We start from the raw sequence: 27,836 nt of genomic DNA on the forward strand, positions 1-27,836 counted from the left end.
AGCTGCAGCAAACTGAAAAGAGGAGCGACCCAGGGATGTGTGCGCATTGGTGACCTTTAACAGAACGTAACTGGCAGAACGGGTGTTGTATGTGGAGGATGAGGGCTGCAGTAGGTATCTCAGATAGGGGGGAGTGAGGCCTAAGAGGGTTTTATAAATAAACATCAACCAGTGGGTCTTGCGACAGGTATACAGAGATGACCAGTTTACAGAGGAGTATAGAGTGCAGTGATGTGCCCTATAAGGAGCATTGGTGGCAAATCTGATGGCCGAATGGTAAAGAACATCTAGCTGCTCGAGGGCACCCTTACCGGTCAATCTATAAATTGTCTCTGTAGTCTAGCATGGATATGATGGTCATCTGAATCAGTGTTAGTTTGACAGCTGGGGTGAAGGAGGAGTGATTACGGTAGAAGAAACCAAGTCTAGATTTAACCTTGGCCTGCAGCTGTGATATGTGCTGAGAGAAGGACAGTGTACCATCTAGCCATACTCCCAAGTACGTGTATGAGGTACCTCAAGCTCTAAACCCTCAGAGGTAGTAATCACACCTGTGTGGAAAGGGGCATTCTTCTTACCAAACTACATGACCTCTGTTTTGGAGGTGTTCAGAACAAGGTTAAGGGCAAAGAAAACTTTGTTGTAGAGTGTTTAACACCAACGGAGTATAAGACTATCATCTGCATATAAATGGATGAAAGAGCTTCCTACTGCTTGAGCTATGTTGTAAATTGAGAAAAGCGTGGGACCGAGGAATGAGCCTTGGGGTACTCCTTTGGTGACAGGCAGTGACTGAGACAGTCGATGTTCTGACTTTATACACTGCTCTCTGAGAGAGGTAGTTAGCAAACCTGGCCAAAGACCCCTCAGAGACACCAATACTCGTTAGCCGGTCCACAAGAATGGAATGGTCTACCGTATCAAAAGCACAACACTGCTTAGAATCAAGGGCAATTGTGATGTCATTTAGGACCTTTTAAGGTTGCAGTGACAGATTCATAACCTGAGCGGAAACCAGATTGCGTACCAGAGAGAATACTATAGACGTCAAGAAAGCCAGTCAGTTGATTATTGACAAGTTTTTCCAACACTGATAAACAGGGCAAAATAGAAATTAGCCTACAATAGTTAGGATCAGCCTGATCTCCCCCTTTAAATAAAGGATGCTCTGTGGCTGCCCTCCAAACAATGGGAACCTCCCCAGAGAGGTTAAAAAGGTCAGAGATAGGGCCTCCCGGGTGGCGCAGTGGTCTAGGGCACTGCATTGCAGCGCTAGCTGTGCCACCAGAGACTCTATGTTCGCGCCCAGGCTCTGTCGCAAAAAAAAAAAACAAGCATCTATAGATTGGTGATGATCGGGGCAGCAACCTTAAAGAAGAAACATTGGGGTCAACTTTAGCACCTCGGACTCAGTGACCGCCTGCAGGGAGAAACTTTGTAGTGGGGCAGAGGAAAAAGAGGGAGGGGCATCGGGGATAGTCGCATTAGAAGGGGTGGGAGATGAGGAAATGTTGGACGGGCAAGGAGGTATGGCAGAGTCAAAAACGAATCCTGACAATGCAGTGGTGATTAAAGAGTTCAGCCATGTGCTCCTTGTCAGTAACAACCGCATCATCAATATTAAGGGACATAGGTAGCTGTGAGGAGGAGGGTTTATTCCAGGTCTTTAACCGTTTCCGGAACTTTTTGGGGTTAGACCCACAGAGAGAACTGCTCCTTAAAGTAACTAACTTTGGCCTTCCGGATAGCCTGAGTGCACTTATTGCTCATTTGCCTGAACCAGAGCCAGTCAGCCTGAGTATTGCGTGTTCCTGAGCCTTTCGCCAAATTATATTCTTGAGGTGGAGTAAGTCTGCCAGATCACGGTCCAACCATAGGCTAAACCTGTTTTTAATTCTCATTTTCTTTATGGGGGCGTATTTGTTAACAATACCAATGAAAATATTAAAAAAGAAGGTCCAAGCTTCTTCGACAGAGGGAATCAAGCTGATTCTATACCACTTTACAGAGGCCAGGTCATGAAGGAAGGCTTGCTCAGAGTTTTTTAGCAAGCATCTATGACAAATCAGGACAGGATGTTTTACTGAGGAGCCATTACGAACACGGGCTGTAAAGCAGTCATCACTAAGGTCATTACAGAAAACACCAGACTGTTTGTTACCTGTCAGGATTATTTGTGAGGATAACATCAAGGAGAGTAGCCTTTTCTTGGGGTTTGGAGTCATATCTTGAGGGATTTGTAATAATCTGAGAAAGATTTAGGGAGTCCCATTGCTTTAGGACTTGGTCAGGCGGTTTAAGCATGTCCCAGTTTAGGTCACCTGGCAGGACAAATTCAGACTTAGTGTAAGGGGCCAGGAGAGAGCTTTAGGACATTTAGGGTACAGGCCGGTGCTGATAGTGGCCGATAACACCCAGCAACAGTCAACAAAGAGTTATTTGAAAGTTTAATGTGTAAAACCAGCAAATCGAATTGTTTGGGGACAGACTTGGTGGAGACAACCGTGCACTGAAGGCGATCCTTGGTAAAGATTGTCACTCCACCACCTTTGGAAGATCTCTCTTGCCGAAAAAAGGTTATAACCAGAAAGGTTAACATCAGTATTCAAAACACTCTTTCTTAACCACTTCTCTGTAATGACCAACGCATCTGGATTGGAGCTGTGAACCCACACTTTCCATTGATCAATTTTAGGTAAAAAGCTTCTAGTGTTAACGTGCAGAAATCAGTAAAGCAGATATCAGAGCACAAATCAAAATTGGGTAGCAACAGTAGATGGGCCAGCGTGTACTGTACATTTCCAGATCAATCAGCAGTAATACAATCAAGGCACGGCAGAGGACAGGGAGAGCTCTTCAGTGTTGATTTATAACATTTGAATGTGCATTAGATGACAAGATCATATTGTACAGCAATTTCATCAAGTAACATGACTACAAAGCCGAGGAGAGTTGGTTAGAATAGGATGGGTGTCCAAAAGTCCATGTAACCAAAGTCCTGAGTGTGGGAACAAACAGTCTGTCCCATGGTTGGGTAAACAAGCAAGTTCATGGTCAACAATGCATGCAGGAGTCATAAGGCAAATAGCATAAAGAACAAGAGAAAAATATAACGAATTGGGGGCTAGCCATTGTAAATTCAGAGTCACTTGCCCCAACAGTGCGTTTGTGCTGCATTTTTAAAATGCATTTCTTATTTCACCTTTATTTAACCAGGTAGGCAAGTTGAGAACAAGTTCTCATTTCCAACTGTGACCTGACCAAGATAAAGCAAAGCAGTTCGACACAAATAACAACACAGAGTTACACATGGAGTAAAACAAAATACAGTCAATAATACAGTAGAAAAATAAGTCTATATACAATGTGAGCGAATGAGGTGAGATAAGGGAGGTAAGGGCAATAAATAGGCCATGGTGACTAAGTAAATACAATATAGCAATTAAAACACTGGAATGGTAGATTTGACAGTAGATGAGTTTGCAAAGTAGAAATACTGGGGTGCAAAGGAGCAAAATTAATAAATACAGTAGGGGAAGCGGTAGTTGTTTGGGCTATTTATAGATGGGCTATGTACAGGTGCAGTGATCTGTGAGCTGCTCTGACAGCTGGTGCTTAAAGCTAGTGAGGGAGATAAGTGCTTCCAGTTTTAGATTTTTGTAGTTCGTTCCAGTCATTGGCAGCAGAGACCTGGAAGGAGAGGCGGCCAAAGTAGGAATTGGCTTTGGGGGTGACAAGTGAGATATACCTGCTGGAACACGTGCTACGGGTGGGTGCTGCTATGGTGACCAGCGAGCGGAGATAAGGCGGGACTTTACCTAGCAGGGTCTTGTAGACCTGGAGCCAGTGGGTTTGGCAACGAGTATGAAGCGAGGGCCAGCCAACGAGAGCGTACAGGTCACAGGGGTGGGGAGTGTATGGGGCTTTGGTGACAAAACAGATGGCACTGTGATAGACTGCATCCAATTTGTTGAGTAGGGTGTTGGAGGCTATTTTGTAAATGACATCGCCGAAGTCGAGGATCGGCTTCGGGGTTCTAGATTTAACTTTGGATTGGAGATGTTTTATGTGTGTCTAGAAGGAGAGTTTACAGTCTAACCAGACACCTAGGTATCTGTAGTTGTCCACATATTCTAAGTCAGAGTAGTGATGCTGGACAGGCAGGCAGGTGCAGGCAGCGATCGGTTGAAGAGCATGCATATGGTTTTACTTGTATTTAAGAGCAATTGGAGGCCACGGAAGGAGAGTTGTTAACACAGTGTCCAAAGAAGGGACAGAAGTATACAGAATGGTGTCATCTGCGTAGAGGTAGATCAGGGACTCACCAGCAGCCAGAGCGGCATAATTGATGTATACAGAGAAGAGAGTCGGCCCAAGAATTGAATCCTGTGGCACCCCCATAGAGACTGCCAGAGGCCTGAACAACAGGCCCTCAGATTTGACACACTGAACTCTGTCGGAGAAGTAGTTGGTGAACCAGGCGAGGCAATCATTTGAGAAACCAAGGCTGTTGAGTCTGCTGATGAGAATGTGGTGATTGACAGAGTCAATTTAACTATTTGATGACATGAACAGGTTTTGTTTGTACTTGTGCATGTGACCTGAGGCATACAATGCATCTACTGAATCCTCAAATGAAACCCTGAATGGAACCAAATGGAACAGTAATGTCATTGGATAGAAGCGGCAACAACGTAACGGGCACGTTCCTCTGGCTCAGACACTGCATGCATTAACCAATGGTCATCGACCTTCAGATTGCTCTTACATATGAACAAAACTATAAACGCAACATGCAACAATTTCAACGATTTTACTGAGTTAAAGTTCATATGAGGAAATCAGTCAATTGAAATAAATGCATTAGGCCCTAATCTATGGATTTCACATGACTTGGAATACAGATAAGCATCTGTTGGTCACAGATACCTTCACAAATATTTATGTTCAGTAGTTAGCTAGCTGATGCGTTAAATACCTATCGATGCTTAGTAAGAGAGCTGTCAGACGGCGACTGCGCCTTTAAAATAAGCCCTTTGCCTCGTCACTGTCAACGAAAACCCGGAAATCAGGCACCGAAAAAAGCAAGTTGTGTTGCGTTATCAGTGGATTCGATTACGTCAGTTGGGTGAGAAGCTACAGAAGTTACAAACCACGTTAGTTGCTGTATCTACCTATTGAAAATAAAAGCCGAAATCAGGTGTAAAAGACATTTGAGGACAACGGATTTTAGATAAGGAAGAGTAGCCTAACCATCGATAGATTCATGATATAGATAAATGTTCAACTCCAATGAAGCAAGCCTAAGGATGACACTAGACTGATCGGATACCGAGGATAGATCATAACAGGCCTCATTGAAAGATGGGTTTGGCATGTAGAAGTACATGTTACCATGAAAGAGTAGAGTATAATTTGTATACATGCCAAGGGGGGCTTAGGGTAGCCTAGATAGTATTATTTAGGAGTCGAGGTAGGGCGTTGCAAATACAAGCTATAACAATACTATTATAAAATAAATGTGCAACGTCTGGTGCAATACTGCGAAAACTTCAAAATAAGACGCTGAGCTGAATTGCGGACTCTATCTAACCACATAATAGGTGGTTTCACTGTAAGTTCAGTTCGGGGACTGACACGTAGCTGTAGATCGGGCCAACAGGGACCGAGCAGCTGCGGTGAGTTTCAGTTATAGAGATACGGGTCTTTTTCGTTCTAACCGCGTTTTAGAAAGCTTTGTTATGTCGAGAACTAGTCGACGGTACAAGCCTTTGCAGGCGAATAACGGTGCTCTCCCTGGTTGCAACTCGGTTCGGATGCCCCGTGCTCGGGTACTGGTCTTCTGTCTCTTGGGTGTGCTGACTCTTGCTATGGTGTTGGGCTTATATTTGTCCAACGAAACCAGCAGCAACCGCAACAACAGAATCCCCGTCGTAGATTTGGCAAAAGACCGGGTAAGGAACTAAACTCAATCAATTACTGTACTATTTACAGTTGCGGTAGTGATTGTTGTTCAAGTACAGTTGGCACACAGAATGGTGTGGGTTTCAGTGATTTGTGGTTTGTTATTGTGTGTTCTATTCCATGAGTTCATCTCTTGCTCTCTTTCTACCACCCACCCACTCATTCATTCCTCTGCTCCAGTTATCCCATAAGGCCAGTAAGTCTTCTCCATCCCAGGTGCGACGGCTGGTGTCCCAGGTAGACGGATCACGCCTGTGGGAGACTCACCTTAGGCCCATCCTCATTGAGAGACTCCCAGGAACCCTGGGCAGCCAGACCGTACGCGAAGTGAGTGGGTCCGGTGGACTAGGTGACAATAATAATAATAATGATGATGCATTTATATGGTTTCTCACAGCACTTTCATGTAGAAAAGAGTATATCATTTCTAGTTAAATATCAAACGAAATGCCTCGAGTTCACATCCTTTTCTCATTTCTTTATATCAGCACATCTCCTCCACCTTGTCCTCCCTCTCCGCTGGCTGGACAGTAGAACTCGACTCTTTCCTGTCGCCAACGCCTCGGGGTCAGGTCACTTTCTCCAACATCGTTGCGACCCTTGACCCTGGGGCCCCTCGCAGGCTGCTGCTGACCTGCCACTATGACTCCAAGGTCCTACCCCCGGACCCCCGCGTCCCGGAGAGGGTGTTCCTGGGGGCCAGCGACTCAGCGGTGCCCTGTGCCATGATCCTGGAGCTGGCTTCTGCCTTGGACGCCCAGCTCAAAGCTCTCAATCAGCAGGTACCATGTCCACCAGTTTATTTCCCGGGACTGCATTTTAGATTTATTTATCAGTTTAGTCAGTATAAGAGATTTTGAGATAAACAGTCAAATGTTCAAGCAGACCTGTCCCAAGATGGCAGCAAACAAAATGCAGGAGCACAATGTGTTATCAGGCATTGTGGTCACAACCACACGTCTGATTTCCCCGCTTAGAATATATATATATATATTTTTTTTTACATAACATGAGAACCATTCTAAGGCCAGCAGGCAGTTTACTCAGATAAACAGAATAAAATACTGCAATGGAAAGAACAGAGAACTGGTGAGGGAGACAGAGTGAGGTGAGATGCTGAGTAGTTGGGTTTCTCTCCCTACTCTCTATCCCCTCCTCTCTCTCTCTCTCTCTCTGCAGTGTAGAATATAAAGTGCTGACTGTAGCCTTGCAGAGAGCAGCCCTGATTTTAGCAGCAGACTTCATCCTCTGTTTAGCAGTGTCCCCCCCCAGAGACTAACTTTGGTAGTCAGAAATACATGCAACCACACACAACCGAACTGCGACATCACTGCAGCCTCACACAAAAGAAAATAAACTGCAAGAGTGACGTTGTTGTTGGGAATTGAGATGTAATGAAATGACATTGCCTTGGCCTTTACTTGGCAACGGAGCAGAACATTCTCACCACTGTCTCTATCTAATGCAATTAAACCCTACCTCCATCCTCTGTCTCTGTGCTGTAGGCATCTGCTGTAACCCTCCAACTAGTGTTTTTTGACGGAGAGGAGTCATTTGAGGAGTGGACAGCCACAGACTCTCTCTATGGATCAAGGCACCTGGCAGAGCGCATGGCACACACACCCCACCCACTAGGCTCCACACACACCAACCTGCTGCAGGCTGTGGTAAGACACCTTTGTGTGCACATTAAAATATGGCATCCACTCACTCTCACCTCCGTCCATTTTAGGATCTCTTTGTTCTACTGGACCTGCTTGGTGGTCCAGACCCTTTGATTGTAAATCACTTTGACAACACTGCCCGCTGGTTTGACCGTCTCATCGCTGCAGGTAACATACACACCCCAGGGAGGGTCAGTTCCCTTATTGACGTTGTCTTTCTGCACTCTGTGCTTTAACTCTCCTCCATCCATCCCTCTCAGAGAAGAGGCTGCACAGGCAGGGTCTGTTGACCTCTCACCCCTCTGAGCAGACCTACTTCAGGAAGGACGTGTACCTGGGCCCTGTGCAGGACGACCACATCCCCTTCCTACATAAAGGTGGGAGGGTGTGCTCATATACAGACAAACTGACATACAGTCATGGCCAAATGTTTTGAGAATGAAACAAAAATATTACTTTTCAAAGTCTGCTGCCTCAGTTTGTATGATGGTCAATTTGCATATACTCTAGAATGATCAGATTAATTGCAAAGTCCCTCTTTGCCATGCAAATGAACTGAATCCCCCAAAAGAACATTTCCACTGCATTTCAGCCCTGCCACAAAAGGACCAGCTGACATCATGTCAGTGATTCTCTCGTTAACACAGGTGAGAGTGTTGACGAGGACAAGGCTGGAGATCAATAACAGACTGGAAGCTTGAAAAGGATAGTGGTGCTAGGATTCATTGTTCTTCCTCTCAACCATGGTTACCTGCAAGGAAACACGTACCGTCATCATTGCTTTGCACAAAAAGGGCTTCACAGGCAAGGATATTGCTGCCAGTAAGATTGCACCTAAATCAACCATTTATCGGATCATCAAGAACTTCAAGAAGAGCGGTTCAATTGTTGTGAAGAAGGCTTCAGGTCGCCCAAGAAAAAGTATTTTTCTGATGAATCCCCTTTCCGATTGTTTGGGGCATCAGGAAAAAAGCTTGTCCGGAGAAGACAAGGTGAGCGCTACCATCAGTCCTGTGTCATGCCAACAGTAAAGCGTTGTGAGACCATTCATGTGTGGGGTTGCTTCTCAGCCAAGGAGGTGGGCTCACTCATAATTTTGCCTAAGAACACAGCCATGAATAAAGAATGGTACCAACACATCCTCTGAGAGCAACTTCTCCCAACCATCCAGGGACAGTTTGGTGACGAACAATGCCTTTTCCAGCATGAATGGAGCACCTTGCCATAAGGCAAAAGTGATAACCAATTGGCTCGGGGAACAAAACATTGATATTTTGGCCAGAACTCCCCAGACCTTAATCCCATTGAGAACTTGTGGTCAATTCTCAAGAGGCGGGTGGACAAACAAAAACCCACAAATTCTGACAACCGTCAAGCATTGATTATGCAAGAATGGGCTGCCAACAGTCAGGATGTGGCCCAGAGGTTAATTAACAGCATGCCAGGGCGGATTGAGGAAGTCTTGGAAAAAGGGTGATACTTCAGTATTCCACAGTAACATCTGACAAAATATCTAAAGACAATGAAGCAAACTTTGTGGAAATAAATATGTCACAACTTTTGGCCACGACTGTACTATCACAACACTTTGTCGCCTCGGCTGATGGGATTTTGTCTTAAGAAATAATTTAAATCCTGCAATTCTTCTTTCTTTCACACCAACTCAGGTGTTCCTGTGCTTCATGTCATTGCCACCCCCTTCCCCCCATTCTGGCACACGCTGGATGACACGGAGGAGAACATGCACCGACCCACAGTGGAAAACCTGACCAAGATTCTGGCTGTGTTCCTGGCTGAGTACCTGGGCTTTTAACCTGGACCCACCATTGGACTGGTCCCATAACCCGAGAACCAACAGATTACATGGGACACCTTTTAACCACAGTGTAGGAAATAGACAGGGGTTTGGGGCAGTTTTGTCCTGACGTTGCAGAAGACTAGGAGATAATGTTCCTCTGTCACTGGACACGTTCTATCCACTGAAACCAACACTCATAGACACATTGATCTGAGAGCAGAACTACTATCAAGTGACCCTGCTGGATGTAGGCAGCTTGTATCACAGAAAAACCTTGATGGTACATGTTCATGAAAAATAACTGGAAGAGGCCTTTGTGGATTTTAATATTCTCATCGCCTCGTTTTTTGTTGTAAAGTCTTAAGGTAACGCTAACCTAATCTTTTCTTTTATGCTATATGGTCCTCTGATTTTCCAACACTCAGTGAATATCAGACTGTAGACTTGATTTCATGCCATAAGCTCGTTGAGCTGACATTGACGGTTGTATTCACAGAGCATGGCAGTGACCGATAAACTTGAACATAACAATGAATGACATTGAAATGGTTGTCCCATCACTGGATATCTTCTGTATGCATTACCTCTCCCCGAGAGGTTTCCGGCCCAGGCTTGGTTTAGCATGTCATCCGTCTCACATCTTACCAGAGTGCCGATTTCAAAAACTGCTTCAATCAGAGAAGGTGCTGGGCGAAAGTAAGCTGGATAAGAACACAGCTGAATCAAAAGCGTCAGTCCGAATCTGAATAGGCCAGATTGCCTCTGCTGGAGGCAGTCAGCTTGCGTGCACACTGGATGATGTTGTTTAAGCTCAGTGAATAGGAATCATCTCACACCCGTCCCTATGGGAGAGGCTGTGTGCTTGTCCTGGCTGTACTAACTGTCCTGGCCGTGGTTTCTCTCAGCTGCAACCTGGGTTGTGTTCAGGAAGCATGATATATATGGGAGCACTTTTTTTAAACCATATTGTTTATTCCCAAATGCTTCAAGTGCTTGTCAATGATTAGGTCTGATGACACATTTGTGTTTTCAATTAAACTATTTAAAAAATGTTTTTGCTTTTGACTTTGATTTAACACAATCTACAGTTTTCGGTACAGGGTATCATGAAACTACGCTACTCAAAAGATTGAATGGTCTTACATACATTTCTGTCAGGACAAGTGAATCGTGGCTATGAAGTGAGCCTACTATACATGATGGCTCAGTTAGTGAAGAGATTCAGAGTTGTCCCCCACCCATATGGCTCAGAAGTGGGGGTTGGGGGCAGGAGAAGAGAGGACTGGGGCTCCCTGGAGGTGAACGTCCATTGTCAGAGAAGGGGTAGGCTTTTGGGTATGCTGCTCCTGGGGTTCTGTTGGAGCCAAGAGGTGGTCCACAACCTTTTTGTTCCCTAAGAGGAGAGAGAGAGCACGTCAGTTCCCAGGTTGTGCCAGAAGAGGGCAGTGGTAGTCCACTGCATTAGCTAAATGAGAAATCATGCAGTCCTCAATAGAAACTAAAGGAGGGATGAACATTTAGAAACTCCTTTAGAACTATTTCTCATGAAATGTATTAGAAGGAGAAAGTAAAGACTCACCCGGTATTACCGTGAGCTGCTCGGTCTCGTTGCCGTCTGTTCTTGAACCAGTTGCTCACCTGGGTGGCGGTGAGACCGGTGGCGGCCGCAAGCGCTCGTTTCTCACGTGGTGAAGGGTAGGGTTTACAGTAATACCACTCCCACAGCACACTCCGGGATTTCTCCTGTAAATAGGAACGTTAACCTCGGATTTATGAAACAAGTAGGTTAATGATTTAAAGGTCATGGTAGCAGTAAGAGGCCTCTGCTCCTCAACTCCTTCCCTTCATCTGCACTGATATGAGGGACGTTACAGCCATCATACTGCTTTGACCTGTACTGTGAAGACAGGTGTTCAGTGCATTTGAAGCAGACAGTGTAACACACTTTAGGCTTAACATCCAGTTAGAAAGTCCCTTTTGTCTTGACATACCCCATCTTGACACCACAAGGGCTAAACTCAAGATACAAACACCTAATGCATTACAGACAGCTTAATTATGGACCAGGTCCCAGGGACATTTCGTTTTACAAGAAGCAAAAATGCTGAGGCAGTATGATTAAATATAGTATTAATATCTGCTCAAACAAACCTAGCAGATTTCATTCACTGTACCTTGAAGCAGTAGCTGGTCTCCTCTCCATCCCAGATGGTTCTTGGCAGGGGAAACTTACGGCGTATGCGGTACTTCCCCACAGCCCCAAGGGGGCGCCCTCTCTGGCACTCTGCCTCTAGGTAGTGTGCCCTCAGCCAGAGCTGCTGCAGCAGGGGGTGGCTGCGATTGGAGAAATGGAAGCTCTCCAGGAGGGTGTAGAGGTCCGAGAAGCGCCCCAGATGGAAGGCCACGGCAGCCCGCGCCTTCAGGATGCTCTCCAGACCCCCCGGGCAAGAGGAGGTAGAGGGGGGAAGAGTGTGGAGGAAGTCAGTCAAGCGCTCCATGCGTCCGCTCTGCAGAAGTACCTCGCACATACACGCCACCTGTTCTACCGAGAAGACCATCGCCATGGAGATGGAGTCCATGCACACCAAGAGGTCAAAAGGTTTAGTTGGCTTACCTCTGTGACCTTTCACAACTCTCTCAGTGAAGATGTCATAAGGTGAATGCACCAATTTGTAAGTCGCTCTGGATAAGAGCGTCTGCTAAATGACTTAAATGTAAGGGAAATGTTTTAGAGAGAGCTGCTGTTGGGTGAATAAGTCTGTGTGAACGTGTGTGTGTGTATATATATATCCTTATCCATACCCGGTCCCGCCCTGGCAATGTTGAACTCACAGGTAACCTGAGAGTATGGGGGTTACAAAAACAGTCACACATACCGGATTGTACTCAGTTGTGTACCCATTCATCCAGATAGAAAGCATGATTATGTTGTTCAAACAAGAGTATTTAAATCTCATTTACAAACCAAATTGCAAAAGCGCTTCTAAAATGTGATTTGGTAGTGTAAGCACTCCTCAATAGTTTGATCCCTTGACCCCTACGAATCTCACATGGAGATTTAAATAGAGAAGCGTTCACGTTTACAAAACTCACCCAAAACAAATGTATTCTAAATGTAGTTTATTAGAATCACAATAAAACTGTATATAAAAAATAAAATAACTTTAAGTACAAAACCAACCTCTCAAAAGAGGACAAAACAGACGTTTAAAAATATCTAATAGTCCCTTTACTCGCTATTAAAAAGTACATTAAAAAAAATTCATATCTTTGGATAACTCAGCTGAAGGTTGTGTGTGTGCGCACACGTGTGTGTGTGTGTGTGTAGGAGATTGTGCACAAACAGCCTTTGGAGCACCACACACTAAAAGAGAAAAACCACTACATGTAGACAAGGGTTGGGCTCATGGATAAACAAAACACACACACACACACACACACTCCTTTAGTGTCCAACTCATGCACAGTATCGTCTACAAAAACCGCTCCGAACCAACAAAAAAAAGTCCAAACACCAATAAAAAAAAATAAAGAACTTGCAACATTCCTTTGGCACATGAATGCTACAGGTATTAACATCCTATTCAGATTGTACGTGTATAATATCATTTGAGAAGTGGTGATGTCATCATTATCTACAGTAGTGGCCAAAAGTTGAGAATGACACATATTAATTAAGTCTGCTGACTCAGTTTGTATGATGGCAATTTGCATATACTCCAGAATGTTATGAAGAGTGATCAGATGAATTGTAAAGTCCCTATTTGCCATGCAAATTAACTGAATCCCCCCCAAAATAACATTTCCACTGCATTTCAGTCCTGACACAAAAGGACCAGTTGACATCATGTTGGTGATTCTCTCGTTAACACAGGTGTGAGTGTTGACAAGGCTGGAGATCACTCTGTCATGCTGATTGAGTTTGAATAACAGACTGGAAGCTTCAATGGAGGGTGGTGCTTGGAATCATTGTTCTTCCTCTGTCAATCATTGTTACCTGCAAGGCAACATGTGGCGTCAGCATTGCTTTGCACAAAAAGGGCTTCACAGGCAAGGATATTGCTGCCAGTAAGATTGCACCTAAATCAACCATTTATCGGATCATCAAGAACTTCAAGGAGAGCGGTTCAATTGTTGTGAAGAAGGCTTCAGGGCACCAAAGAAAGTCCAGCAAGCGCCAGGACCGTCTCCTAAAGTCGATTCAGCTGCAGGATCGGGGCACCACCTGTACAGAGCTTGCTCAAAAATGGCAGCAGGCAGGTGTGAGTACATTTGCATGCACAATGAGGCGAAGACTTCTAGGATGGCCTGGTGTCAAGAAGGGCAGCAAAGAAGCCACTTCTCTCTAGAAAAAACATCAGGGACAGACTGATATTCTGCAAAAGGTACAGGAATTGGACTGCTGAGGACTGGGGTAAAGTCATTTTCTCTGATGAATCCCCTTTCCGATTGTTTGGTGCATCTGGAAAAAAGCTTGTCCGGAGAAGACAAGGTGAGCACTACCATCAGCCCTGTGTCATGCCAACAGTAAAGCATCCTGAGACCATTCATGTGTGGGGTTGCTTCTCAGCCAAGGAGGTGAGCTCACTCACAACTTTGCCGAAGAACACAGCCATGAATAAAGAATGGTACCAACACATCCTCAGAGAGCAACTTCTCCCAACCATCCAGGAACAGTTTGGTGATGAACAATGCCTTTCCCAGCATGACAGTTATCACTTTTGCCTTATGGCAAGGTGCTCCAAGTGGCTCGGGGAACAAAACATTGATATTTTGGGTCCATGACCAGGAAACTCCCCAGACCTTAATCCCATTGAGAACTTGTGGTCAATCCTCAAGAGGCAGGTGGACAAACAAAAACCCACAAATTCTGACAAACTCCAAGCATTGATTATACAAGAATGAGCTGCCATCAGTCAGCATGTGGCCCAGAAGTTAATTGACAGCATGTCAGGGCGGATTGCAGAGGTCTTGAAAAAGAACAGTCAACACAACAAATATTGACTCTTTGCATCAACTGCATGTAATTGTCAATAAAAGCCTTTGACACTTATGAAATGCTTGTAATTATAATTCAGTATTCCACAGTAACATCTGACAAAAAATATCTAAAAGACACTGAAGCAGCAAACCTGGTGAAAATGAATGTGTCATTCTCTCAACTTTTGGCCACAACTGTACACATTATTCTGAGACCGTACAACCAGCCAGCCCCTGGGAAGGTCCATTGATGCTTTTTCCTGTGTCCAATTTCCTCATGGATACCTCTTTCTTTTCATCCAAAGCTACTACTAGAAAATTATTGATACATGCTTTAAATACACAAGAAACAAAAACATACAGTTGGGAGTGACACGGAAGAGTAGCGTTGTTGTACCGTTGGCCAGAGAACTAATTTGCTCTTTGTGCTGTGGTTATGGAGAGATGGTGAGTATTTTAAAGTTTATGGCGAGAACATCTGCACCACGTCTCGCTGGATAGCATTCCATTCTAGGAGTCCTGTCGCCTGCTCTCAGGGCTTCATGACTCACTGTTGCTGATATCAGGATAGACAGAGGCTGCCTGAAACTTAGCTGATTCGACCTCTCTATTCCCCTTTCAGAACAGTGAGCGCAATTAGTCAAGAACAGAGAAAAGGCAGCAGGTTTTCAGAATAGAATTTGGCCATCGCCAAAGACGTAAAACATGACAAGGACGAAAATGTGCAAAACGTACAGCGAGATCTCAATGGTTATTATGTCATGGTAGGCGTTAAGTCACGCTCAACGTGCAACGGAGTACTAGATTACGTTTCTCTGGAGTTCAAAAGGGTTATCACAAAACTCACATTCAACATCAATGTGGGAAGTAGCTTGTGTCAATGGTGCTTACATTTTGTGAAGAGTAGAACACATTCTTCACTTTGAAGATAAAAGGCAAGAAAACTGGCCCGCCAACCTCAGCAACTGGATAATAAGGCACTTACAAGGTCTAGATCAAACCCATACAAGTAATATAAGAACACAATATTATTATTTTTTGTCATTCATAGACGCAATATACAATGTAGTGTACGATTGTGGCGAATTCAACTGGAAATATCCAACAATGTGATCAGGCGTTTCGTAGTGCACGCGCATGAGATTTCATAGTGTATAAAAAGGCTGTCTTTAATAAAAGCTTGGTCTATCCCAATTAGACTTGCTTACATACTGCTTGTAATACATGTCATATCTGTGTCACATGGTCATATTTACACGAGGAACATGCATCGATTGCATAGAGTAAAAAAAATCTCAGGGGACTCCCATTTCCTCCTACATACCGCAGATGCGATAGCGCTTAGCATTTATACCAAAATGTCGTTAAATGATGAGCTGGCGCCCTTGATGCGGTGACACTGCTGACCAGTTGACAGAGAGGGGTACACAGTCCATCGCAATGCTAGAAGTCCGGGGTCTCTGGTGCCACTGTCAGTCCACTCTCTGTAGCCTTCACCGAGGCCAAACCGTGCAATACTCGGCAGCACTCAAAACTACACCAGCACTAGAGTGAGCAGCCATGCAGAACCACCAACTCAACACGACTGAACGCTCGTCTGTGTCTGCATTTGACTGTGTTTAGAGACTTAAGACAGAGCCTGGCCGTGGCATACTGCTCAACCAACACCACATATAAAACCCAAGGCATTCATTCCCTTGTAGTACAAATAGTCTTGGCTGAAACGGACGTCTGTGCACAGAAGTAGCAATGTCCTTACAAATAAACGTTGTGCTCTGATTGGACACAGGAAGGGCTCTGGGCTTATGGAAGGCAGATGAGTGCTTAAATTGTGGAGACTTAAGCAGTGGACAGTTGAGTAACACAAATCAGGGAATAGGCTAGCCTGTATGAAAGGCCATCCTCCAGGTCATTCCGCGTTGCATACAATCAGCCTATCCCATGACTGTTTATCCAAAGGATCAACGGCAGAGGATTTATTTAGTCAAAGCACCTTTCTCTTACGAGTCAAAGCCTGTCCACTCCTCAATGCAAACCTAGCCAGGGGAGCACTGAGGTCAGACAAACAAAACCATACAGATTGTTCTGTAACAGTTTGTGGTGGTGTGGGCTGGGAGACTGGATTACAGCCCCAACCCATCATCCACAGGGACTGATTGTAGCTGGGTGAGGATCTTGGGGTCTCCATCCATCTCCACTGGGTCCCCCAATTGCGACCCCCTGTCCACATCCTGTTCTGGAGAGGTGCTGCCTAGTAGAAGGGCCTCGCCTCCAGGTAGGTCCAGCAGAGGCGGGTCCTCGGGCAGATCTCCCTTCCCACGGACGTCAAACATAGTCAGGCTGGCAGAGGTGGAGAGGGGGACAGGGCTCCAGGTGGTGTGGGAGAGCTGAGTGGTGGGGGTCACTCCGCTGCACATGGGGCTGAGGGAGAGCATGCTCTCTGGGGTGAGGGCATTGGGAGGGGTGTGGGTGGCAGAGAGGTCCAGGGTGTGTGGGGAGGTGGTGGAGAGGGGCAGGTTGGTGGGGACACCCATCTCAGGAGTGCAGTAGAGCGGAGAGGAGTTGATGAAGCAGAGGGGGGACGTCTGGAGGGTGTTGGACGTTGGGACGGAGGTGGAGACTGGGAGGAGGGTAGGTGTAGGTTGGATGACAGGGTTGAGGGTGAGTCCAGGGCCTACTCCGTTGGTGTGGTGGTTAGAAGCATCAGCGACGGATTTCATGGGCAGGCTGCCGAACTGGATGCCAGCTGGGATAGTTAGGATCAGCTTGCCGTTCTGGTAACTCAGGATGGGGCTTCCACCATAGAGGAGATTCCCTACAGGACAGAGGAGAGGTGGAAGTGGAGGAATTAGTAGGGAAGTAGTAGTGGGAAATATGTTAGCATTTCATCAACCAACAATGACATAGCTATATTTTCCCTAAAAAAACAAATGACTCTAATGTCAGACACCCAGAGAAGACTGACTGCCAATAGCACAGTAGGAGGCCATTCTCTTGCTAGAACAAAAAGACACCTCTTGTTGCGTACCGACGAACTTGATATTCTTCACGACTTGAATCTGAGACCATCAGAGAGCACGAACCCCCTGTAGGGAAGCCAAAAAGACAACTCTGGGTAGCTGCAGTTCAACATGGAAACCGGAGTATAAGCGAGTGGATGTGTCGAAAAAGAGTGGGTGTATGGTAAGAGAATCGGCTAATTGGGCAGATTTGTTGCCACTAAAGACCATTTCGCGTGGCTGATTGGGCTGCACGACGAGTCGATAAGCCAGCGACCAGTGCACCGGTGTTGTATGGACATGCCAGCCAACCTGAGACCTGCCCATGATACCACGGTCGTGTCACCGGCAGTAGCTAAAGTGGACACTTTTTTCCCCTCCCATGATCTTATTTTAATTAGGATAGTAACCTACACATGGTATAACTAATATTGATAACCATCTAGATGTCACCTTGAAACATGCACATACAGTCCAGATCAGGGGTATTCAACTCTTACCCTATGAGATCTGGAGCCTGATGGTTTTCTGTTCTACCTGATAATTAATTGCACACACCTGATGTCCCAGGTCTAAAAATCAGTCCCTGATTAGAGGGGAGCAATGAAAACATGCAGTGGAACTGGCTTCGAGGTCCAGGGACCTAGGTAATGGGGAGGGCATAAACAGCAACAACACCGGGACGCAGTGCCCTTTGCTCCCGCTTGACAAGCATGACTGTCCGGCAATGGTGTGGGAAGTAGCTCCCTAGTATCAGGTTGACAGTCACAGTAAGCACACGCATACAACGCATGAAGCAACGGTACACCCATCACCAGTAGGTAGAATTCAGGTAGAAATGAAAATATACAATTAATGTAGAACTGCCAGTGAAATACTACTCAGATTCATCCTCTAGCTTCAAAACAGAAGTCCAAACTCTCACGATAGTGTAGCTCAATCTACGGTAGTTGTGGGGTAAGGAACGGAAGTAAAAAAAATAATAAAAAACACCACTCAATCAAAAAAACGTCTAACCTATAGCAGAGCCCTTCACACACCCACTACTTTCCTTAACACACCCACACTCCAGTCGCCATATTGGGATGCAGCTCCCAATATGGGAGTTTTTTTCTCCGAAAAAGGAGTATCAACAGAAGACAAGGAAAAAAGGGCACCTTTTCCTGGTGACATCAATTCCACATTAGCTTGCTAACTGAGCCAGGCAGTCACACAACACTTCATATTAAACACATTGGGTGGTAAAGTGCAGCACAATGCACATACCACTAGCTGCTTTACCAAGCTAGCTCGCACTTTATCATGACTCTCAGTTCCATTACACAGCTGCATGGCTCTGTACAAAACTGCTATAGTAAATGTACTGTATCTTTTTGATTTGAAGGACTCTTTCTCACTGATGAAATATAAGGGTCATATATTTCAAAAAGCCATATTGCAAGCGATGATTAATGACATTTCTAAACCTTAAAACACAGTGCCCGGGATTGTAGTTCACAAAGTATTCATAGGCGAAGCAAATGGCTGACAACTAAGGAGAAGCCAGAATGCCGCCTAGAGTTTGAACTAGCCATCTAGCAAGATGATGAATAAATCACTTCATTCACTCTCCACTATCCCATACTGCTAGTGCCAGTTCCATTGCTAGCTAACATTAGCTAAACAGTTAGGATAACCATTTGCCAGTTAGCACAAAGCTAGATAGCTACTGCACTGATTGTTGGCAGCTAACAGTCAGCTACTTCATTCAAAAACAAATCCATGTTTATTTAATGACCTATAATGTTGCTAGCTACTTAAGTTATCTAGTTGTTACTAGCCAGATGGCCACATTAGCTTTCTACAAATTCTAGCTAGCTAGCAATAACATTAGCAAACCTTGATAGTTAGCTAACATTAGCTATCAAGCAAAAGCCAAACAAAGCTTAAAAGCTAGTGCCAACTTGTGGCCTGGAGTATTTTAACGATCTGATCAGCGGTTGATCGGTATGATGTGAACAACAAAAAGTTGAATGCCGACAGTACCAATCGGCAGTCAGTCTTCTCCGTGTGTCCAGGTCTTAAATTACCTGGCGAGGCGGAGGGGAGCTGAATGACCCCAGAGTTGAGGAGCTGGACAGCAGGAGCCATGCTGGTCGGGGGGCCTACAGTCTGGAGGGGTCCCAGCTGGTTTATCCTGAAGGGCCCCTGAGTCATCCCACCTCCAGGGGCCGAGGTTAGGATCTGGAAGGCTCCACCAGATCCAGATAGAGAAGGGGTGGATGGGCCCACCTGAGGGAAGGAGAGTTGTCCCGTGGAGGAGACAGGCACCAGCTGGGGCAGGGAGAGGGGAACCAACTGGCCTGGGATTGTCTCTTTGGACTGAGAGATGATCTGGTGATGGCCTAGTGGGGACTGGATCTGGGTCAGAGTGGGGATGGTAGCTGAGGTCTGTTCACCCAGCTGGAGTGTGAGTCCCTGGGGGAGCTGTCCGTTGGGGAGCTGGGAAAGGGAGAGGATGGTGGTTCCCTCTCCCAACGTAGAAGAACTAGTATGATGCTGGGGGAGGGGTTGGGCGAGGCGGGGGGCGATGTTCAGAGTCTGGTGGGCCTGGAACTGGGAGAGGGTGCCCTGGGGGAGAGAGGAGGTGAGGGGGGACACTGGGATTAACTGGGGACACTGGGACACCTGGCCTCCAGGTGTGTGTTGGACCAGTTGGGATACGGGGACACCCTGGATGGAGGGCACCACCTGAGGCAGGGAGAATACCTGTGGGGTGGAGTAGCTGTAGGAGGACACCACCTGGCAGATGGAGCTGGAGGGGGTGAGCTGAGAACCAGCCGTGGCAAACACCACATACTCCCCCTGCTGGCTGGGGAGGCCCACTACAGGGCTGGAGATGACCACGCCCGGAGAGGATATAGAGACCGGAAGGGTGAGGGTGTCGGAGAGGCAGCCATTTTGAGTCAGAACCAGGGAGGAAAGGGAGGTGAGGGAGGAAAGGGAGGTGGGGGAGGAAAGGGAGGTGGGGGAGGAAAGGGAGGTGGGGGAGAATGTTGAGGGGGAAGACAAGGAGGAAGGAGAGACTGTCTGGATGTCCTCGGCTTTGAGAACCATCCCCTCTGGGACATTGATGAAGTCCAGGGTGGGGATGGTTGAGGGGTTCGTCAGGCTTACATTGTCCGTCTTAAGATCCTCTGTCAGAGGGAGGGAGATGGCAGAGCTGGGCTGGGCCTCCATGGCCATAACCCCCTGGCCCTCAAGACCCATATCCTCACTGCTCTTGGATATGACCTGCGCTCCATTAAAGAGCAGAGGTGAGTTAGCCGATATGGGGCTGAGGGTAACAGTGTGACCATCGCTCAGGGTCAGCCCGTTGATGATGACGCCACCCCCTGCCCCGGAGATCAGGGAGCCCCCGTTGATGAGTAAGGGGTGGGAGGCAGTAAGGAACCCACCTGCCCCGTTGAGGAAGAGCTGGCCTCCAGTGCTGCAGGGGGTGCCAGAGAGGGAGATGGAGGCTGTGGAGCCCACAATGTCCTCTGGTTTGTCTGAGATGTCATCACCCTCATCGTCTGTGCTGTGGTTACCATCGGACTCACTGAGGAAACACAGGGGAGGAGCAGAGGAAAAGATAGGGTGAGTGAACCGTGGGGTGAGTGAGACAATGAACAGAGACAGCATATGGAAGAAGGTTGAGTAGGCAAGGATTGCATGATAGATGGAATGGAAAAAGAGGAGAAAGGGATTTGAATGTTACAACACACAACATATGGTAGGTCAATAACAGTCTGTGAATCTCCTGTGAATCTCCTTTGATCCTATGGTTTACACAGTATGTGATGTGCATGTCCTCAACTATCCTGGTGCACTAAAGCAGTATGGTTAACACAGTCCCCCAGCCGCCCACTGCCCATAGAGAAGATAGAGACAGGACTGCATGGGGGATGATCGGCATTCTTTAAAAAAATATTTTTTTATCTCGCCACACACACACCTTCCTCTCTACACATGGGAATAAAGTACATCAACAACTGACACATTGAAAACCCAATTTCCTGTGTAGCTGTGTTGCATTTAAGCTGCCAACTTCCCTGGCCAAAGCGAGTGTACTGTAGCCTGTAGTCCTGCAGTAAAATAAAACAACGTTTTTGGGGTTTAAAATGTGCACAGGAGAGCTGAAGACATTTTAAAAGGTTTTTAGATATATTTCCTCCTTTTGTTTCCCAGCATCAACACCATTTCCTATATGTTCGCTCCCGCTCCCCCAGCGGTGCAAAGCATCCGCAGCGCGCCGAGGTCCGTCGGGAGACTTTGCTGTGCAGGATTTCAGGAAACTTGAGCCACAATGGGCGCCCGGATCTCACATTTCACAACAAAGCAACATGCTCTTGCTCCCAATCGTGCTCTCTAAGACATGTGTGGTGTTATCACTGTCAAAGAGTTCATGCGCAGATTGATGTAGTTACTGCAGGGATTGATTGAATTTGATTGAAATATGCTGAACATTAACCGTAGTTGAGATCAACCGCACAGTCGAGCCCATTATTTAGAAAAGTCTGCATTACATAGAACATGTTCGGAACACTAAAATAATATTTCCGCTGACAGATCCATCTAGGTAAGAATTGGTTACCACGTTAGGCTACTTTCTAGCGCTCGCTCCTACTCATATGAGCAGGAGAATCTCGGTGAACATTGTTTATTTGAGTCAAATTAAATTAAATATTAGAACAGCGTGTGTGTGTGTGTGTGTGTGTGTGTGTGTGTGTGTGTGTGTGTGTGTGTGTGTGTGTGTGTGTGTGTGTTGTACAGCAGTATAGGCTATATTAACTCCCATAGTCTGCCTGCCTCTAACAATAAACTACTATGCAAATGACACTACATACAAACGTTTGATTTTATTTTAAGAGGAACCATTTTGACATTGATCTTTGACATGCAATCGTGTATGAAACGTTGTTTCAAATCAAGTGTTTCATGGGGTACGTGGTTACAAGATGTATAAAAGGAATGCATAGCCTACCTTTTGCTGTTGGTACCGGACGGGGTTCGGTCTCTCTGCCGTCGGTTCTTGAACCAATTGCTAACTTGCGTGAGGGAGAGTCCAGTCACTTTGGCCAAGTTTTTCTTCTCGTCTGGAGTGGGATACCTGTTGCCTTTGTAACACTCTTTCAGTGCATTGCGAGACTTCTCTTTGAAACAATACACAGTCTCCTCTCCATCCCAGATTGTTTTCGGCAGGGGAAACTTCTTCCGAAGCCGATACTTGTCCACCGCGCCCAGGCTACGACCTCGGGACCTCTCCGCCTCCTTGTAGCGCGCCTGCAAGTAGAGGTCCTGCAGGAACCCATGGTTGCTGGGGTGGAAGTCGTGGCTTTCCAATATTGCGTAAAGCTCCTTGAATTCTTCCCGGTGGAAAGCGACCAGTGCCTGGGCCTTGAGCAGCGTCTCGTTGCCACGTAGCAGCTCCGCCGAAGGAGGGATGGTTGATAGGAATCTCCACAGGCGATCCACATTGCCCGCCTGTAGAAGGGCTTCGCACAGACATGCTACTTGATCTGTCGAAAAGCTGAGCGCGGAGTTCTGGAAAGTTTTGAGCAATTGTTCTGAAACTTCATCCGGATCCGTCTCCTCTTTTACCAGAGCGGCCTCTTTGGTAGACTCCTCCGTGCTATTCTCGGATTGTTCTGCAGACTCCAAAGACAAGGAAGCCATTTTTAGTTTGAACTTTTTTCTTTTAGTTCCTCCTCCCTCCCCTGCACGCTCTCTCTCTCTCTTCTATTCTCCGTGGACGAGTGTCTGCCACAGCTACACGCGTCACACACGCCCCGAACCTCGTCAATCTCCCATTCGAAGATTCAGTATAGCACTGCCTGTTCAATACCTTTTTATTAGGCTACTGGTAGATAAATGTTATTGCTTAATTCAAGATTGAACATTCACATTATTTTGTTGACAATCTGATGTTGTTATCAGATTGTACTAAATAGGCCTACAGCCTTCTTTTTTTTTCAGCAAACACTTTTCAGCCTGTCTACTGAGGATCAGGATTTGCTAGGGCCAGGCGATGTGGTGGGTAAGTATTTCAGATGAGCTGAATGCTGATTGGCTGACAGCTGTGGTATATTTAACCAATAGGCAAGTTTTTACCACACAAAAATAATATAAATTCAATAATTTCTTGTAAAAAAAAAAAAAATTTATGTTGCCTGTTTGCATGTTATTTTGGCATTAATTACGTGTCACATATCAGTTTGCAAACAATGTAATGAAAAATATATACAGTTGAAGTCAGAAGTTTACACTTATGTTAGTTGTTAAGACTCGTTTTTCAACCACTCCACAAATTTCTTGTTAACAAACTATAGTTTTGGCAAGTCAGTTAGGACGTCTACTTGTTCATGACACGAGTAATTCTTCCAACATTTGTTAATAGACAGATTATTTCACTTATAATTTACCATATCACAATTCCAGTGGGTCAGAAGTTTACATACACTAAATTGACTGTGCCGATTAACAGCTTGGAAAATTCCAGAAAATGATGTCATGGCTTTAGAAGCTTCTGACATCATCCGAGTCAATTGGAGGTGTACCTGTGGATGTATTTCAAGGCCTACCTTCAAACTCAGTGCATCTTTGCTTGACATCATGGGAAAATGTAAATAAATCAGCCAAGACCTCAGAAAAAAATTGTAGACCTCCACAAGTCTGGTTCATCCTTGGGAGCAATTTCCAAATGCCTGAAGGTACCATGTTGATCTGTACAAACAATAGTACGCAAGTATAAACACCATGGGACCACGCAGCCATCATACCGCTCAGGAAGGAGTCTCCTAGAGATGAACATACTTTGGTGTGAAAAGTGCAAATCAATCCCAGAACAACAGCAAAGGACCTTGTGAAGATGCTGGAGGAAACTGGTACAAAAGTATCTATAGCCACAGTAAAACGAGTCCGATATCGCTCAGCAAGGAATAAGCCACTGCTCCAAAACCACCATAAAAAAGCCAGACTACAGTTTGCAACTGCACATGGGGACAAAGATCATACTTTTTGGAGAAATGTCCTCTGGTCTGATGTAACAAAAATAGAACTGTTTGGCAATAACGACCATCGTTATGTTTGGAGGAAAAAGGTGGAGGCTTGCAAGCCAAAGAACACCATCCCAACCATGAAGCACGGGGGTGGCAGCATCATGTTGTGGGGGTGCTTTGCTGCAGGAGGGACTGGTGCACTTCACAAAATAGATGGTGTCATGAGGGAGGGAAATTATGTGGATATATTGAAGCAACATCTCAAGACATCAGTTAGGAAGTCAAAGCTTGGTTGCAAATGGGTCTTCCAAATGGACAATGACCCCAAGCATACTTCCAAAGTTATGGAAAAATGGCTTAAGGACAACAAAGTCAAGGTATTGGAGTGGCCATCACAAAGCCCCTGACCTCAATCCTATAGAACATTTGTGGCCAGAACTGAAAAAGCATGTGCGAGCAAGGAGGCCTACAAACCTGACTCCGTTACACCAGCTCTGTCAGGAGGAATCGGCCACAATTCACCCAACTTATTGTGGGAAGCTTGTGGAAGGCTACCCACAACATTTGACCCAAGTTAAACAATTTAAAGGCAATGCTACGAAATACTAATTGAGTGTATGTAAACTTCTGACCCACTGGGAATGTGATGAAAGAAATAAAAGCTGAAAAAAATCAGTCTCTCTACTATTATTCTGACATTTCACATTCTTAAAATAAAGTGGTGATCCTAACTGACGTAAGACAGGGAATTTTTACTCTGATTAAATAGTGAAAAACTGAGTTTAAATGTATTTGGCTAAGGTGTATGTAAACTTCTGACTTCAACTGTATATAATTGAGTTAATAAAGCCTCCATACAAACATGCTTTCTTGAGTAGGGCAGCTCCAAAATCCAGGGTCTATTTTCACCTCTGAATCTCACCTACTGTTCTGACTTGGTGGTGCACATCCAGACTATAACCTGTTTTAGAGAAATGTAATCATAGAATATTGTAAAAGCTTTCGTTGTCTGCTTATATGCCCCATTTTTATATCCTACGTTTCTGACTTGGTGTACAGGGAGAACACTGTAAGAACGGCCCATGTTCTGCCGCTGTACATTTCAAAAGTGGTGAACAAATAAGTATATTGACTACGTCCGTCCTGGCTCGCTCATTAATGCCTTAATCGAAATTACGTATTGCCTCTGTTTGACTACAGAGGTAGCAAAACTGTACTTCAAATCTATGATACTCCCCCACTTAACATACTGCTTGACTAGTTGGGCCCAAGCTTGCTGTACAACATTAAAACCGATTCAGTCTGTCTACAAACAGGCTCTCAAAGTGCTTGATAGGAAGCCCAATAGCCATCATCATTGTCACATCCTTAGAAAGCATGAGCTCTTGAAATGGGAAAATCTTGTGCAATACACCGACGCATGTCTTATATTCCAGATCCTTAATGGCCTGGCTCCCCCTCCACTCAATATTTTTGTTAAACAGAAAACCCAGACATATGGCAGCAGATCCACAAGGTCTGCCATGAGAGGTGACTGTATAGTTCCCCTAAGGAAAAGCACCTTTAGTAAATCTGCATTCTCTGTGAGAGCTTCCCATGTCTGGAATACACTGCCATCAGACACACATAACTGCACCACATATCACACTTTCACAAAATGCTTGAAGACATGGCTAAAGGTCAATCAGATTTGTGAACATGGTCCCTAGCTGTGTGTTGCCGCTTTTCATGTTGTCTGTTGTCTGTAGCTTGTGAGGTGTGGAAACACTTTGTTGCTTTTATGAATTTTGTCTTGCTGCTTTTTGTACTATGTTGCTCTGTCTGTATGCTACGTCTTGCTTGTCCTATGTTGCTATGTCTTGCTTGTTCTATGGTGCTATTGTCTATATTGTAATTGTTTTTAATAACCTGCCCAGGGATTGCGGTTGAAAATTAGCCGGCTGGCTAAAACCGGCACTTTTACTGAAACGTTGATTAATGTGCACTGTCCCTGTAAAAATAAAATAAAATAAACTAAATCTGCTTGTCGTCCCCTTATGCCATAGTTTGTAGATTTCAATTGTCAGAAGAAACCACATTTGTTTAAGCAAGTCAGTCATATCAGTTTTTTTAAAGGCAGTAAATGAGACTAAATTAACTGTTTCGCTGCCAGACAAGGCTTCGCCGATTCCCAGATGTAGCAGTGGTAAGGTGTAGAGACCGCTGTTAGGACTCTGCTGTGTTGGGACAGCTTTATGTAGGCAGCCAAGACAACACAGGAGTGGAGTCTCTGAATGTCCTTGAGTGGCCCAGCCAGAGCCCGGACTTGAACCCGATCGAACATCTCTGGAGAGACCTGAAAATAGCTGTGCAGCCACGCTCCCCATCCAACCTGACAGAGCTTGAGAGGATCTGCAGAGAAGGATGGCAGAACCCCCCCCCAAATACAGGTGTGCCAAGCTTGCAGTGTCATACCCAAGGAGACTCGCTGCCAAAGGTGCTTCAAGAAGGTCCTGAATAAAGGGTCTGCATAATTATGTAAATGTGACATTTCATAATTATATTTTTGCTTTGTCATTATGGGGTATTGTGTGCAGGTTGATGAGTAAACAAAACAATTTAATCCATTTTAGAATAAGGCTGTAATGTACCAAAATGTGGAAAAGTGTAGGAGTCTGAATACTTTCCAAATGCACTGTAGATGTGTCCATTTGTTTACTGATCTCAAAGTCTGTTGATTTCACATGAACAGTTGATTGAGCAGGATCAACTCTTGTCATCTCTAAGATAGTTCTACTGGTGAACTCGGCCCTGCATCGCCTCTGTCTGTGTTCTGTTTGTTCTTTCTTTGCTGTGTGTTTAGACTTTGGATGGTTGATAGTTGTCTCTCCAGTTCCTCAGCGGGCATCTGAATGGGCACCTGGTGTTGTTTCTTTATGCAAATACTCTCAGTGCAACACACACACATACACACCCTGATGTGAATGTTTTAGAGTTAAAATCTTCAGAATTGTTATGTTCATTGAAAAGTGCCCATCATTCTGACAGTGGGGTTGGCACAAGAGCTAGTTTGTCTAAATAGAAGAATGTCAGACAATGTGCACATTTGTGACTTTTACGAGTTCCCTGGAGAATGAAGAGTGTGACCAGGTGAGAGAGATGGTATGTGTGTGTGAGAGAGAGAGAGAGAGAGAGAGAGAGAGAGAGAGAGAGAGAGAGAGAGAGAGATGTGACCTACTGTGAACAGCAGCACGTACACCTGGATGTGCAGACAGACAGAGTGTAATGAGGCAAGGTAAAAACACCCCATCTCAGCTTGAAACAGGAATGTAAACTTTTCATCTGGGGGTGGGGGTAGCGGGGAAGCTGTCTGTCTTCTGGCTGCACCCCATACTCCTTTCTGTGATCTTTTCTTCTCTCAGTCCTAAATTCT

At 45.4% G+C, this 27,836-nt stretch overlaps 3 protein-coding genes across 4 annotated transcripts; 1 reads left to right on the forward strand and 2 right to left on the reverse strand.

Moving 5' to 3' along the window:
- Nucleotides 1–4,318: 4,318 nt before the first annotated feature.
- Nucleotides 4,319–10,478, forward strand: qpctla (glutaminyl-peptide cyclotransferase-like a). 2 transcript variants are annotated; one of them, XM_035791597.2, is made up of 7 exons: nt 4,319–5,954; nt 6,181–6,291; nt 6,453–6,746; nt 7,470–7,631; nt 7,697–7,796; nt 7,889–8,005; nt 9,296–10,478. In XM_035791597.2, exons 1-7 carry the CDS (start codon nt 5,742–5,744, stop codon nt 9,439–9,441), a joined length of 1,143 nt encoding a protein of 380 aa, XP_035647490.1. In that variant the 5' UTR covers nt 4,319–5,741; the 3' UTR covers nt 9,442–10,478. The 2 variants fall into 2 exon arrangements, with proteins under 2 accessions (XP_035647490.1, XP_035647489.1); XM_035791596.2 differs by having other exon boundaries at nt 4,329–5,954; nt 6,145–6,291.
- On the reverse strand, nt 10,378–12,182 carry LOC118397119 (homeobox protein six1a-like). The gene is made up of 3 exons (XM_035791599.2): nt 11,601–12,182; nt 11,006–11,169; nt 10,378–10,819 (listed from the first exon to the last, which is right to left on the reverse strand). Exons 1-3 carry the CDS (start codon nt 12,003–12,005, stop codon nt 10,648–10,650), a joined length of 741 nt encoding a protein of 246 aa, XP_035647492.1. The 5' UTR covers nt 12,006–12,182; the 3' UTR covers nt 10,378–10,647.
- Nucleotides 12,183–12,531: 349 nt separating this feature from the next.
- LOC118397120 (homeobox protein SIX5-like) lies at nt 12,532–26,003 on the reverse strand. The gene is made up of 3 exons (XM_035791600.2): nt 22,411–26,003; nt 19,475–20,985; nt 12,532–17,221 (listed from the first exon to the last, which is right to left on the reverse strand). Exons 1-3 carry the CDS (start codon nt 23,100–23,102, stop codon nt 16,530–16,532), a joined length of 2,895 nt encoding a protein of 964 aa, XP_035647493.1. The 5' UTR covers nt 23,103–26,003; the 3' UTR covers nt 12,532–16,529.
- Nucleotides 26,004–27,836: the final 1,833 nt, after the last annotated feature.

The sequence above is a fragment of the Oncorhynchus keta genome, chromosome 18, assembly GCF_023373465.1.
Source record: "Oncorhynchus keta strain PuntledgeMale-10-30-2019 chromosome 18, Oket_V2, whole genome shotgun sequence".
In the NCBI taxonomy this organism is placed as follows: Eukaryota; Metazoa; Chordata; class Actinopteri; order Salmoniformes; family Salmonidae; genus Oncorhynchus; species Oncorhynchus keta.